Genomic DNA, 16184 nt, shown 5'->3' with positions numbered 1-16184 from the left:
TGTGAAGATGATACCATCAAATGTAAGAAGAAAAAAATGAAAGAACCACCGACTGTGACAAAAGTACAGTCACATATGATGTTAGTAGTGCACAATGTGAAGATGATACTATCAAATGTGAGAAAAAAATAAGAGAACTATTGAATGTAACAAAAGTACAATAACATGTGATGTTATTACTACACAATATGAGGATGGTACCATCAAATGTAATGTTTTGGTAACCTGATATAGCAGGTTGCCTACTAATCGGTACCGTACCCCAAAAAAAAGAGAGGGTACCATAGAATTACCCCTAAAACAGAAAGGCAAATTAAACACGAATGGTAAAAATATAAACAATTCAAATTTTTAGGTTAAAAATTGTACTTTATTTTATTTTTTTTTACTATTTTGATTTTTTTTTTCTCTCAGTTATGCTCTTCTTCTTTTTCTAAGCATTTCAATTGTATTTATAAGGATATCTCAATGGCTTGAAAATTTGAATACTTATAAAAAATGGGTTGCCATTACCAATGTGGGCCCGAGAGGTCTGCAACCCAGCCCAAACTCTACCTGGGCCCAGAACCCGTGCCGAGAGGGTATCTTGCCGAGGACGAATGGTCAGTGGCCGGCGTGGCGAAGGGAATGGCTGAGGACTTACCCCGTCCTCGGCATTCCGGAGCTGTAATAGAAAGGCCCACACTGCGGTGTAGGCAACCCCCAAACAGTCCCCTCCAGGGGATGTGAACGAAATGGGGCCCATAGGGAAGCAGGGTGTGAAAGTTGGACTAAAGAAAACGCGTCCTTTCTTCAGTAAATGCACCTGCCAATACCCAGAGATGGTTGAAAAGAAAAGACGTTTGGACAGTGTGAACCTTGATCCATGCAACTAATAGAAAGTTAGATGGGACGGCTGACGGGACGGATACAGAGATAAGCTCCCGCCTGACCTGCAAGTGGAGGGTCAGGATCAACCAGGCCGGACTATATAATAAAAAGGAAGGTGCACCAAAAAGGAAGGCTGAGAAAAATGGCTAAAAACGAGAGCCTCCCAACCCACCTCCAGGAGAAGTACTCTAGGGGTGACGATCGTTTAACCTTGTATGAACGCTATGAAAAACCCATCGCCTATCGATCAAGGCCTAGCCTTTCAAACTCACGCTCTACAAATGATATTGTTAGGGCCGTTTTACGTGCGAACCCGACACTGTTACGGTCCGCCACGAATCGTGACCCTACAACCAACATTTTTTACTTTTTTTTTTGGGCAATTTTTTGTCTTTTTTGCATTTCTATATCATTTTTTTTTTTTTTTGTTTTATAAGTTGTAAGGTCAGTTTCATAAAGAAAAAAATATAAAAATAAACGTGGGGCTACTTTTATGTTTTTTTATTTCATTTATCTAATTCTTTTATTAAGTGAAACCCATATTAGGAAATTCTTTTAGCCCATTTAAAAGGTAAATAGTAAAACAAAAAGGCAAATTAAACGTGAATGGTAAAAATATAATAAACAATTCAAATTTACAGGGCAAAAAATGTACTTTATTTTATTTGTAATTTTAGTTGATTTTTTTTTTCTTTTTTTACAATTACACTCTTCTTCTTCTTTTAAAAATATTGATTGTATTTATAAGGGTAATGCTCAGTAACTTTTTTTTTTTGAGAGTCTCAATAACTTTATTTTAATTGTTCTAAATTTTAGGTTGATTTTATTTTATATATATTATAACAAAAAGGGGAAGTAAAAAAAAAAATTACAATTTTATTATTGGCACAAATTAAATCTCAAAATTTCATACTTGTATATAATGAAAAAATAAAAACCAAAACAAACCCACCCCTTACATATAAAATGCACATCCGTGAAGTTATAGATTTAATTAAGATGTCTAATATAAAAGTTTGGGGTTTAATGTGTTCTAATAATAAAACTATGGGTACATTTGGGATCCACTTATTTTACTAAAACTGAAAACTTTTTACTAAAAGTACTGTAAATAAAGGTAAAAGTTAGTTGAAATAGTACAATGAGACTCATGAATAGTAACAAAAGTGCAGTAGGACCCATAAATAGTAACAAAAATAAACTAAATAGTAAAATAAGTTTTACCAAACGGACACTATGAGGTTTAAATTTAGAGGGATCACTTTCATTACATTTGTACATTAAAAGGAAGACAAAAAAGAGTGTTGTTCTTCCAAACAACCAAATTACGTCTAGAAATAAGTAGGTTCAGCCGTTTAGGCAAGATTAACTATATTGTATTGTAGGTATTTTTTTTGGTTTTTTTTAAATGAAGGAATTCAAATTTACTCTGATATGGAGAAGATATTAGATATGTTATATGCGTCATCTCTTGTATGTTTATCAAAAAATTGATGAAGCAATAGAATGATAAATGAGAAGTTGATAAAAACAAATAAATGCCCTAATGTTACGTGCTCGATAAAATTTTCAGACCCTAGTCAACTCAATTGTCCATCATTCTCCATTATGTTTGGAAACAAAAGGGTTGTTCAATACACCTGCGTGTTGACCAATGTTGGGTTGTTGGGTCAGTCTATGAAGTGGCCATCGGTGTGCCAATGATGGCGGCCATGAAATGAAGCCTACAAAGCTTGTTTTTAAATATGTTGGGGGAGAAACAAAGTAGACGGTTACCTTTGTTAAGAGGGATGCACTCAGGGCGGCCAAGTCTTAATCTGGGCCAATTGTCTAGAGCAATGCCAAAAACCATGTTAAGAGCCCAATTTTTTTTTCATGGACACAATTGTGAGATTGGATTCTATGCCATGCCATTTTGGGGTTAATTTTATGACTGAAGGGGCTTGTAGAAGGACGTGTGGATCAAGATATGAGTTGCGTGAAGTTTGGGGAGGCTAGTTGGTTGGTTAAGGAGTGTCTAGGTGATAAAAGTGTTTCCCAATAAGACTTCTAGTGTTAATGAATAATTAGTGTCACATTAATGACATAATATATAAATAAATAATACCAAGGTAACTACAAAATGTTTACAAACTAATGTAACAATTAGTATGATTAATTTGTTCCACATTACTTTCTCAAAAAAAAAAATTGTTCCACATTAACAACATAGAAAATAAATTTCTTAATTTCTTTTTTTATTTATTTTATTTATTTTATGTTTAAAAATTGATACATCTGTTTGTAAATCCTATATAGTAAAACTTATAATAGTTGCAGTTGTAGTACATAAAACATCTTTTTGAATTATTTGCAACTTTTTTTAATGAAAAAACCAATTTATAGCTAGGTTTCCCATAATTTACCAATCAAATAAAAGTCATATAATCATCTAATTATATTTCATATATTTTTTGAACCTTTTTTTTTTTTTTAAGAATCAAACATTTGCTTTTTATTCAATTGGCTGGTAAATCAGCTAATAACAAGTGTGAAATGTCCAGAGGAACACTCTCCATCCAAACTTCATAATCACTATAAAATCTAGCTCTTCTAGCTAAGGCATGTGCTACCACATTCTCCTATAGTATATTTTTTGAACCTAAAAGCTAATTAATGTTACGAAGAAAAAGAATATGGAAAAAGTTAACGAATGCCCTAAGGGCATTTGTTAATGAACCACTTTAGGAAAGATTTTATGGGAAAAGAAAAAAAGCAATTAATGTTTTGATAACCTTTTCAACTTCCCATAAAAGTGTTTAAAAAAACATACCTAAAATGGTGTATTAACAATTGGTTTGGCTTATCTTTAATACTTTTTTTAACTGAACATCTCTTTTTGTTTTAAATAACAATTGCAAGTTGTAGTGAGTTTTAATCTTCACTTTTTATTTAGTTAGTGGGTTATATGACAGTTTCTCATTAAAATAAAAGGAGATTCCAGTTAAAAAAAGTATTAAAGGTAAGTCAAACCCATTAACAATTGCCCTAAAAGTATCCGTTAACATGACCCTAAAATATTTTTCAAATCGCAAATAGGAAATAACAAAAGTCAAACAAGGTATTGATTCCTATGTCTTATCCCATTGTTTTGTTCTTATTTCTTTCCTCAAATTAAAACCGCGTCCTACTCTATTTGTCTTGCATTAGTATCTACTTTATTTTGCAAATGGATGCCAAAGAAAGTGTACCCTTAATCTCTTCTCCTTTATCAAATGGGAGGTTTTGGGTAGATAGCTAGCAAAGCAAAGTTTGACAGTAACACTTGTTGGGGTAATTTGGTTTTGGGAAGTAGGTTTTTTAATCATATAAACTACTTTTTCTAAAAAAAATTTAATTTAAAACATCGAAAAGTTTCAATGAAGTATTTTTGAACTGAAAAGTTTTTCAATTAATGTTTAATAAATGTATTTCAACAGAAATTCTTGTTTGTGAACTACTATTCTAATATGGCATCAGTTGATGAGAATAATGAACGAGGAGTCCTAGTATTTATAGCCTCCTTCGTATCTCTTGAGAAGAGATATGTTTATTTACAAAGAGTTGTATCTTATCTAAGAGACACAACTCTTCAATAAATAACTAACTCTAAAACTTTTAATTAATTCTCTACTCTATGTTGGTGAAGTAACACCATCCACACTACCGCACACCCCCGGTAAGATGGTCACTCCACAAGTATAAGTGCTTGTGGAGTGTGGGGGGCAAGAGCCAGGGTTCAAGTCTCCAAAAGGGAGTTTCACATACATATACACTTAGATTAGATTAGAGTAGAATTCTATCTTGTATAAATATATATATATATATATATATATATATATATATAATACATCCACCAAATGAAGGATATTTTATAAGTGAGGGTGCACCATATTATCATGTGATCACCTATCACTATTATATATAACATCTCCCACTTGATCGCACCATGATTAATGGTGTTAACTATAATCAACATATACTATGGTGTCACTGCAGTATTGTCCAATGTTGATTTTCATCTATGTTCTTCATAAATTCGCATCAATGTCTGACTTTGGTGTATGGACACTTCAATTTTTTTTTTTAATAAATAGCACAAGCCAAAGGAAGATGAGTGCACCAAAAAAAAAAACCCAATATTGAGAATTACAAGAAAAGAAAGTGCACATGGGCAAAGAAACGACGAAACCCATGTGCAAGTGCACATGAGCATTTTCGTCACCTCAATACATTGAGCTCCCCCTCAGTTTTCTCCCCATTTTAGGGAAAAAAAATTTGGTGGGCTCGAGGAGAAAACACTCGAGTCCACCACCTTTTATTTTCTCTCCCTCTCCCAACCAATGATTCAGATCCTCTAGATTTCATAGGGTACTCTACCAAATAAATTTTCTTAAATCTTAACCATTCTTTAATGATTTAATGGTCTAGATTTGTCATGTCATCATCTACTAACAATTTTCTTAAATTTTTTGTTTGCAACATTATTTTATTATTTTAAGAGTATTGTTAGTAAAATGTTGACATGACAAAATCTAAACCTTTAAATAATAATAGAGTGTTTAAGATTTAAGTAAATCTATTGATAGAGTACCCTAGGAAATCTAGAGGATCTGAATCCCCCAACCAAACATCCACTAAAACTACTTTCTATCCAATTTTCTCTCCTCAATTTTCCATTCTCCCTAAAATCTCTTCAAACAAACATACTCTAAGGGAGAGACCAACTAAGGTAGTCTTATATGTTAGTATTTTTGGGTCTTATATCATCTCTACCATCTTGTTTCTAACTTTGGTCTCCTTGGATTTCTCATTGTAAACTATCCCTTCATTCCCACATAAAAATTAATTGCAACATTAGTCTAGTCCAACCAAGGTTGACTCAACCCCCACAATATTAATTTTAGAAATGCTTTTTTAAACTTTATAGTATATGCTTATATTCTCAATAAAAAAAAAAAATAATAATAATGTAATATTGCCATATCCTTATCGTATTGTATTGCAAGTTTCAACCATGTCTAGTGTTCGTATCAATGCTACTTAGCCCTCTCTTTATATATCTAAGGATCAAGTTCTATCTGTTCGATGCTCCACACATATACATGACAAGACCAGCAGTGCGGTTCCACAGCTAGATGAATCAAGTTTTTGTTTCCCATATCTTAGAGCCAAGCAATTCAGACAAAATAAAAAGAGAGCTATGACAAATTGTATAGATAACAAACTAACAAGGTTATCACAAAATAAAAGACTATGGCTAAGCTAAGTGAAGGAATATACTGTAAACCAAAGTAGAAAACAAGGAAATAAATTTTATGCATTCCAAATCTTGGAAGGGCTAGCATCAACAAAGAAAAGCAACAATAACAATTCAATTAACAAATTACTAATTGATTAAACTCTTTTAGACCGGAGTAGTCATTACTTCCTCTTAATATTCATGTGGATAACAACTCAAAGACAAAAGTTACAACAGTGTCACGGACTCACAGGGTAAAGAGAAAGTAATATGACCGCGTTATTGTTACCAACCCCAAATTCATAAACAAATAATTGATCATGCTTTTCCAAACTTGATTCTTCCGCGTAAATCAAAATGGATGGATCCAATGTGACAGAATTGGTGGAGTAGTTGATTGATCCTTTAGAGAAATTACTGGGTTATAAAAAGTAACAAAGGAGCAGTTCTATTATCTTTTAGTTTTAGTCGTTTTAGCAATTAATTGTATGGAAAACTGAAATCTACTTTCTAAGGATAAAGAGAGACTTTATACTTTCCTTTTAGATACTAATGAAAAATAAAAATTATTTTATTATTCAGTTTATTTTTGTTACATTTATGTATCCCATTATACTTTTTAGGTTTTACTGTACTATTTTAGCTAACTTTTACTTATTTTTATAGTACTTTCAGTAATAAATTTTTAGTTTCAGCAAAATAAACAATATACAGACTCCTAATTTTTGTGCTATAATTTTTTGTAACAATTTTGATGCAATTGAAAAAGAAAATGATCCGTTCATGTAAAAATCATAGTTACCAACTACAGTCGACCCATAAAAAATTATGGCACCAAATTCACCAATAGTTTCTGAAAGTAATAGTAATCTAAAACGAAGTAAAACCCTCGTGGGCCATCACTAATCAACTGGAGTAGATCTGGAATCCACTAATGGATAGTTTCGTCAAAGCCGTGTGGAGCCAGATGTGAAAAAGCTTGCTAAAGTGACAAGGAAAGAAAGATGGGCCAAGATGTAAAAATGAATTAAAATCCCACTAGGAATATATCATCCAAAAGAGAATATGCTATAGTCAACTCAAGTCCACGCCCTTGGAACCAAAAGTAAAAAGACTTACAGGTAAATTAAAGGCCCTGAAGCAAAATACTAGCTGATAAAGCATTTCCCTTCTGGCAATTCACTTCTCTTCAACTATCCTGTATTCCTATAGCAATTTATTACTAGAGTGAGTGAAAGAGAGATCATATGGCGGACTTACTTCTTTCTGCCTTGGTGAGCACTGTGGTGGGGAACTTGAATACTTCTGCACTTAAAGAATTTCTGAATTTGGAGTTGCTTGGGGCTTAAGATTTATACCAATTCTTATCAAGCCTAGTCTTCACTGTTCCCAAATCCATTGGATGCTTTACAATAGTATGGTAATCATGAAGCCCCAAACCCTTCACATCCACTGGCTTGTTAAACACCCAACCAAACTTATGCTTCATCAATTTCGTTAGCAAATCACTACAGGTCTTAAACACAGGACTCGAATGCCAATCCAATTCAACAACACTTCCCCCATTGGATTTCACCTTCTTCATCTTCTTCTTTACATTATTGGGATTCGGTGCGTTAGGAACGGTCCTTCGCTGATCATGATTGGGCTTCTCCTTCTCCTGCTCCTGCTCCTTAGCTTGAAGCTTCTTGATAAAGCCTCTAACTTGGTCTAGCTCAGTGGCTAGCTTCCTCTTAAGCTCTCTAACCTCACTCTTCCTTATCGAATTTAAGGAAATCTGGCGGAAGACATTCCCAACGTGGCTGGACGAGTCGTCGTCGGAAGCATCACGAGGCGGGGAAGTGGAGTAGTTGTTATCTTCGGTTAGGGTTAGGGTTTGGGTTTTGGGTTTGGTTTTGGGGACATTGTGGGAATTCTTGGGCTTCTTAGGGGTTTTTCGGGAATAGAGCTTGTCGCCATCCTCCCAAGGACGCTTCTTGTCTCTGGCTTCGTCATCGCCCAATGCACCTAAAGCCATACATACATACCCTAATTAATTCCGAACCAAACAAAGCGGCTGTTTTTCGATCCTTTGCTGTGCCCTGAAAAAAGTGATAAAAAAACAGAGCATTTTTTACGGAGTAGAAAGGAAAACAGAGTAAATAGAAGAGAAAAAAAGATAAGAAAGAAAACAGAGAAGAAAAGAGAGAAAATTAACGAAAAATGAGAGGTAATATAGCAGGCATGTATCAGTAGATCGGTTTCTTTTTTTTCCCTTAAATCTTGCTCTTTCAAAATGCAAACAAGGACTCTTCTTTTTTGGGCACTAATCATTCAGGTCCGACACTCTTAAAGCCATTAATCTCCACTGCAGGATCCTTTCCTGGGAAATTATTTACATTGAGAAGAGGCGTTTTTTCCTCTTTGGTTTTGCTTCGGCAGACTAAATTTAAAACTTGATTTATGCCCATTTGATTAGTTCGTATTATTTTCTTTACTTTTTCTGTGATTGACATCATCATGACTATAATCATACTTTATAAGTAGGGATTACATAGTCATTTATTTAAAATAGTCAGAATACTTTGTTTTAGTTATTATTATTATATCTGTTTGCCGTAACTCATCTGCAACAGTTTTGCTTGCCGTAAGTTTACTCCTGGCAGACAAGGTATAAGTTTGTGCACAAACCGGTCCCAGTTGAGTTACAATTGGATCAGTCCCAACTCCCTTACTCATAAACATTCGGGCCCATCACCGCAGGAGGCAACTCAACACACCATGCACATAAAGGGCCCCTACAAGATGTTATCCACGTGGGTTCGTTTGAATATAGTTTATTTTGCTGAAAACTGAAAATTCAAAATATTATAGCAAAATAATTTTTAAATATGTGAATATTATCGTGAAAGCCATTTTTAATGAAAAAATTGCTAAAAAATAAGGTTTGTGGGTCTCGTAAACAGTATACTAGACCCACTGGTGTGCACAGAAAAGTCAAAAATCACGGCTCAACAGTGCATGAACAACACTTACCACTATATAAACAGTGTACTTTGTCCCCTAAAGCTGAACGCGTGCAAAAAAAAAAACAAAAAACAAAATGCCAGACGCAAGTTCATCGGGATCTAAACACATACTAAGTGGAAGTAATGATTAATCCGGTCTAAAAGAGCTTTAACAAATTAAGGTTTGTTTAGTACATGTGTTTAAACAAGAGTTTTCTGTTTTTTTTTTTTTTTTTAAATATGTATGAATGAAAAAATGTGTGGAAATACATATAATGTTATTTAAAAACTGAAAATATGTGTTTCAGTTTATGTACCAAATGAGCCCTTAGTATTTGTAAATTGAAATATTATTGTTGCTTTTCTTTGTTGATGCTGTCCCTTCCGAGATTTGGAATGCATAAAGTTTGTTTCCTCTTTTTCTGCTTTGGTTTACAGTATATTCCTTCACTTAGCTTAGCTATAGTCTTTTATTTTGTGATATCCTTGTTAGTTTGTTATTTATACAATTTGCCACAGCTCACTTTTTATTCCGTGTGAATTGCTTGGCTCTAAGATATGAGAAACAGAAACTTGATTCATCTAGCTGTGGAACTACATTGCTGGTCTTGTCATGTATGTGTGTGGAGCATCGAACAGATGAAACTTGATCCTTAGATATATAAAGAGAGGGCTAAGTAGCACTGATACGAACACTAGACATGGTTGCAATACAATACAAAAAGGATATGACAGTGTTACATTAATTTTATTTTTATTTTTATACTGAGAATATAAACATTTTCTAAAGTTTTAAAAAAATATTTCTAAAATTAATATTGTGGGGTTTGAGTCAACCTTGGTTGGACTTGACTAATGTCACAATTAATTTTTATGTGGGAACGAAGGGATAGCTCACTGTAGGGACTCGATTCGTGACGACCCCAAGATAACATTAGGGTTGTACGTAAAGAGGGTCCAAACAATATCATTTATAGAGCGTGGGTTTGAAAGGTTAGGCCTTGGTCACCGGACGGTGGTTCAGGTTGGCTTCAGTCAGTGAATCTCGTCCAAGGAGTCTGGGGAGCTTTGTGCTCTTGTTATTCTCCTTATTTCTAGGACACCATGGTTGGGAGGACTGGTTGTCCCCCCGCCCCTCTCACACTGCCTTTCTTAACCTTTTATACGGGCGTTTACCCTCTCACCGGTGTCCACGTGTAAGGTCAATTTCCTAGGATTTACGACTTGTCCTGTCAGCCCATACCTAGAGTGGTTGGGGGGTGGTTGTAAAAGCTGAAGAGTATGGTCCCGTCAGGTGCAGAATGCTTTATTGCAGTACTGGCAGCATTTTATTTGGGCTGTTTCTGCACTGTGCTCATTTTTCCTTTTAGGGGCATTATGGGATGCCGTGCATAAGTTCGTCTTCGGCCATTTCCTTAGGCCGTCCTGGACTCTCATGATGCGTCCTCGGCCTTACCTCTTCTCGGCATAGGCCTTGAGCCTTAACATGAAATGGGCCGGGGTCATAGATTTTCTGACCCCACAATAGCCCCTCAAAATCCTGCTGTCCGATCTCTTGGTCGGAGAGGAGGGTTTTGGTGATGCCACGTCTTTATTACGGTCTGCTTAGTTCTGCCCTTCATCAATGTGGGTGTCTCTTCTTCTACCCAGAAAACACGCCGGACTACGAGACATTCTTCTAGATTCACTTACGATGCGCTCCTGCCGTTTCAGTGTTTGAGACGCGTCTTTAATGATTTCCCTTTACGAGACCACTCAAATTCGACGGTTATTGACGGCGTTGGGAAGTGGAGTGGGTATATTCACGTTTACAAATCTTCTTGGAAATTTGGATAGATTAAATGCCACCCATCTTGCCCTCCATATAAGAAGAAAAGCAAGAGGTTACTTCCCTCACACAGAGACCCCTTAATCCCTCTAAAGTCTTAAACTCCTAGCTTCACCCAGAGTTTCCCTCATCCGCTCATTCACACCTTGAATTGTGATATGTCTGAGATAGGAGTGGGGATGAAGAGACCATATCCTTCCCGAAAACGTTATGTTCTTCCGAAACTTAAAATGGCTCAGTTAGGGCAGGGTTGGTAAAGACTCAAGATACCTCTCATCCCTCCTTCAGCCAAAATTCGAAGCAGGGGCTCATCGCGTCAAACTTTTGGTGCGACTGAGCTGGGGTCACCTATTATCAGTACCAGCCGCTCTCTTATGAGTATAGCTAACATGGCACCAGCGTGTTAGGAATCAGGGCTGACGCAGGGATAAAGTGTCCCTGCTTCTTCTTCTCTTCCTTTACTGGTGCCTCATTTTGCCTCCCTTTCTTCTTCTTTCCCATCACCAGATCCATCTTGGTGCTTTTACTTCTTCCTCTTCTTCTCCTCTTCCATCGAAGGAAGTCCTCCTCTCAATATGGTTGCTACTGGAGCAGAGTTTGGAAAGACTTCGGAGCAGAGCTTAGAAAGACTTCTGGTTGTTTGTTTTTTTTTTTTGTTTTTTTATTATTGTTTTTGTAATTCGTTTTCTGTATAGGCTTGTTTAAGCCCTTCATTGTACGCTGTACTACTTCTTTACATTAATAAAAGTCAACATTGCTTTATTTTGTGTATTCTATCTTTTTTTGCAATGGTTATGCCGTGAATAAACGTACTACCATATGACTTCTTTTTCATTTTTATATTCTGAACGATGCTTAGGGCCGAAATCCCAGTTAATAAAAAGCTCTTGCTCTGCACTTATTGAAACTATCCGGCACAATAACGCCGACTTGAACAAATGATATTTAGGACAAAAACCTTTATTTGAGAGAAAGATGTTATTCTGTACTTATCGAGATATTTAGCTTGATAATGCCGACCCCAAACTAACCGAGATGATAGCTGAATACTCGGTGCGGTGTAGGAGGTAACCATCCGAGGATGGGTGGTTCAAAAGAGGATCGTCCATGCGGGCCGCCAAGTACTGGAGTGTTTCGCCGCCTTCCTGATGGCTTTCATAGCCTTGGTCCTTTTTTGGTATCCAGTCTGAGGACCGAGGTACGATCATGCCGAGCTTAAATGCTCGTTTGCATCAGTTCCCTTAGAGTTGAGACTCTAATGACAGGTCGGGATCTTCATTATATCTAGGACTTAATCCAACTTTAGTAAATAATCTTCCCATAGGTCTGAGTAACCTAGAATTCTCCTTAAGTAGTTGGTTTCCCCATAGGTTTGAGTCCGAAGACCATGCAATACCTTGGTTCTGTCCAAAACTTAGATTTTTTAAGTAGTTGGTTTCCCCATAGGTTTGAGTTCGAGGACCATGCAATACCTTAGTTCTGTCCAAAATTTAGATTTATTTTAAGTAGTTGGTTTCCCCATAGGTTTGAGTCCGAGGACCATGCAATACCTTGGTTCTGTCCAAAACCTAGATTTCTTTTAAGTAGTTGGTTTCCCCATAGATTTGAGTCCGAGGACCATGCAATACCTTGGTTATGTCCAAAACTTATATTTCTTTTAGTAGTTGGTTTCCCCATAGGTTTGAGTCCGAAGACCATGCAATACCTTGGTTATGTCCAAAACTTAGATTTGTTAAGTAGTTGGTTTCCCTATAGGTTTGAGTCCGAGGACCATGCAATACCTTGGTTTTGTCCAAAACTTAGATTTGTTAAGTAGTTGGTTTCCCTATAGGTTTGAGTCCGAGGACTATGCAATACCTTGGTTCTGTCAAAAACTTAGATTTTTTAAGTATGGGAGGGATTAGCCCCTCAACCAAGATGTGAGACGTTGATCCGCCATGGAAAGCCCCTAGAACCGTCCGCATTGCTAACGTTTCGACACGCAGCCCCTAGTGGAACTTTGTGTTAAGATACAACAATGGTCTGCTAGAAATGATGAGAGGATTTCTCGTTCCACCGCCTGGGCCAACGCACAAGCCTTCCCCACAGACGGCGCCAATTGTAGGGACTCGATTCGTGACGACCCCAAGATAACATTGGGGTCGTACGTAAAGAGGGCCCAAACAATATCATTTGTAGAGCGTGGGTTTGAAAGGTTAGGTCTTGGTCACCGGACAGTGGTTTGGGTTGGCTCCGGTCAGTGAATCTCGTCCAAGGAGTCTGGGGAGCTTTGTGCTCTTGTTATTCTCCTTATTTCTAGGACACCATGGTTGGGAGGACTGGTTGTCCCCCCACCCCTCTCACACTGCCTCTCTTAACCTTTTATACGGGCGTTTACCCTCTCACCAGCGTCCACGTATAAGCTCAATTTCCTAGAATTTACGACTTGTCCTGTCAGGTCATACCTAGAGTGGTTAGGGGGTGGTTGCAAAAGCTGAAGAGTATGGTCCTGTCAGGTGCAGAATGCTTTATTGCAGTACTAGCAGCCTTTTACTTGGGCTGTTTCTGCACTGTGCTCACTCTTCCTTTTAGGGGCATTATGGGATGCTATGTACAAGTTTGTCCTCGGCCATTTCCTTAGGCGGTCCTGGACTCCCATGGTACGTCCTCGGCTTTATCTCTCCTCGGCACAGGCCTTGGGCCTTAACATGAAATGGGCCGGGGTCATAGATTCTCTGACCCCACACTCACAATGAAAAATCCAAAGAGACCAAAGTCTGAAACAAGATGTTTGAGATGATATAAGACCCAAAAATACTCACATATAAGACTACCTTTAGTTGGTTTCTCCCTTAGGATATGTTTGTTTGGAAGGATTTTAAGGAAGATGGAAAATTGAGAAGAGAAAAATGGAGAAAAAGTAGTTTTAGTGGATGTTTGATTGGGAGGGAGAGAGAAAAAAAATGGTGATGGACCTAGATGTTTTCTCCCCACCTAGGAAGGGGTTGGGGGGGGGGGGGGGAAGAATCTCAACTGTATTGAGCTTATGAAAATGCCCATGGAGGGATGACAATTCTGCCTATACAAAAAATTCATGCCAAGGAAATTTGCTTCACCCATAAAACCAAACATTATCTCATTCAAAATTTTTTACAATTACAAAAATTGTTGAACCCCTGCTATGTTGCTTTGCTTTACTCTCTCTAGGAAAAAAAAAAAAAAAAAATCTCACGTTAATTCCAAGTTTCCAACTCAATCATTTATGATTTTGATTTTGAATGTTTAGGGTCTGTTTGGTTGGTTAGTTTGAGTAATGTTGTTTGAGTGTTTTTTATATACATGTGAGAAAAAAATGTGTTGAAATGTGTGTATGGTTGTTTAAAATGTGTAGAAATGTGTTAGAACTAATCTACCAAACACCCCCTTAATTTTTGTCTCTTACCGGTTACAAGTTCATATCTCTAGTCTCATTTGGTTCATTTCATAGATTTTAATACATTTCCAGAATATTGAAAATTGAATTATTTGATTTATTTCATACTAGATAGCTAGATCTTAATAAATTTCTAGAATATTGAAAATTTAAGTATGTTTTAGGATGATATCTTGCCAATTGAAGTATGCATTTTTTTTCCCTTGAAAAAGGATGTTTACCTTATGGTGGGGTACATACAATCACGTCTAAAATACCATCTACAATGTAAGTTTGGGATTGTCCATCGACGTTGAGAATTTTTAATTTACACCCTCAAGTATGAAATCAATGTAAATGTGCCCCTTCCATCTTGGTCGGTCTCATTTTGGCTATTAATCCACTCAAATATGACATCATTATAGGGTGGTTGCAGCGATATCGCTTGGGTTTGCAGTTAAGTTTGTGGTTAGGCTGGCAGACACAATGGTAATTTGGTGGCTCTGAGGTGGTTGGGCAATGGTGTTTGGATGGGTTGATTTTTGAGTTTCGTTAGTCTTTGGGTTAATTTCTTATTTTTAATCAAAAGATGTAATTTAATGGGATAACATGCAACATACAAAATATATATATATATATATAACCAAATCAAATCAACATAAAATAAAGTTGAACATAAAAATTCATCAATTTAAAGAATTAAATAATCATCAAAAGAAAGAATATATATATATATATAATTCAGAAAAAAAAAAAAAAATATATATATATACATACATAAAATGTATTTACCTTTTTGTGTGATTAGAATATAAATTGAATGGAAAAAATAAAAAAATTGACAGAGACAGCTTACATATTTTTCCATCTTTCTTTCCTTGTCACTTCAGCAAGCATTAATTAGTGATTTTCAAATCTGGCTCCACACGGTTTTGACTAAACTATCCATTAGTGGATTCCACATCTACTCCAGCTCATTTGATTGCTCCTTTGTTACTTTATATCCCAATAATTTCTCTGAAGTATCAATCAACTGCTCCACCAATTCTGTCACATTGGAATTGGATCCATCCATTTGATTTACGCGGAAGAGTCAAATTTGGAAAAGGGTCGGTGACAGTGACGCTGTCATATTGCTTTCCCTTTACCCGTGGCAAATATTGTAACTTTAGTCTTTTGAGTTGTTATCCACATGAATATCAAGTGGAAGTAACGACTACACCAATCTAAAAGAGCCTTTTTTTTTTTTTTTTTTTTACCGAAACAAGGTAAAAATGTAGAATAGTATATTTAAATAGCACTGATACAAACTCTAGACAGTTTAGATATGGTTGTAGAAAATTATTAAGTACTTTTGAAGTATTATAAATGTATATTTTTTCCACTTACATGAATAATAGGTCTGTGAGAGTGCCTTTTTTGTGACACTCAGGCCCAAAGATCCCGGGCCTAAATAAGAGGTTTGGTGAATCGGGTCTTGACTCACTGTAGCTAAAAGGCTGTTTAAGAATCAAGTAATGTATAGGGGATACTTCCTACAATACAAGTAAAATGACAAGTAAGGATATTCGTATTGAAAGACATGCCAAAACAACAAGGTAAATTCAAAAAGAAGGATTAACAAAGAGGCACAAAATTAATGCTAAAGGGATCCTAGAATTATTGAGACATATTTAATTAATATGTTCTTTGTTAAGTTACAGAAAGCTCACTAGAACGTGATACAAGGTTCAATAAAGCTCAAAAATTACAGTCTTGAGTGGCTATTTCAGCCTTCAAAACTTGTAAAGTTTGATTCTCTTTGAATCCGAGTATGTGCAATAGTAGCTTTTACAGGATACCAGAAAG

General features: G+C 36.1%; 1 protein-coding gene across 1 annotated transcript; it reads right to left on the bottom strand.

The window, feature by feature from the left end:
* Positions 1-6890: 6890 nt before the first annotated feature.
* LOC115967325 (transcription factor GTE5, chloroplastic-like) lies at positions 6891-8597 on the bottom strand. Its single transcript, XM_031086397.1, has 2 exons — positions 8328-8597; positions 6891-8211 (listed from the first exon to the last, which is right to left on the bottom strand). The coding sequence occupies exon 2, from the start codon at positions 8145-8147 to the stop codon at positions 7476-7478; it is 672 nt and encodes a 223-aa protein (XP_030942257.1). The 5' UTR covers positions 8148-8211; positions 8328-8597; the 3' UTR covers positions 6891-7475.
* Between the last annotated feature and the right edge of the window lie 7587 nt (positions 8598-16184).

This window comes from Quercus lobata, chromosome 11 (assembly GCF_001633185.2).
Source record: "Quercus lobata isolate SW786 chromosome 11, ValleyOak3.0 Primary Assembly, whole genome shotgun sequence".
In the NCBI taxonomy this organism is placed as follows: Eukaryota; Viridiplantae; Streptophyta; class Magnoliopsida; order Fagales; family Fagaceae; genus Quercus; species Quercus lobata.
This window is presented reverse-complemented; position numbering and strand designations above follow the sequence as displayed.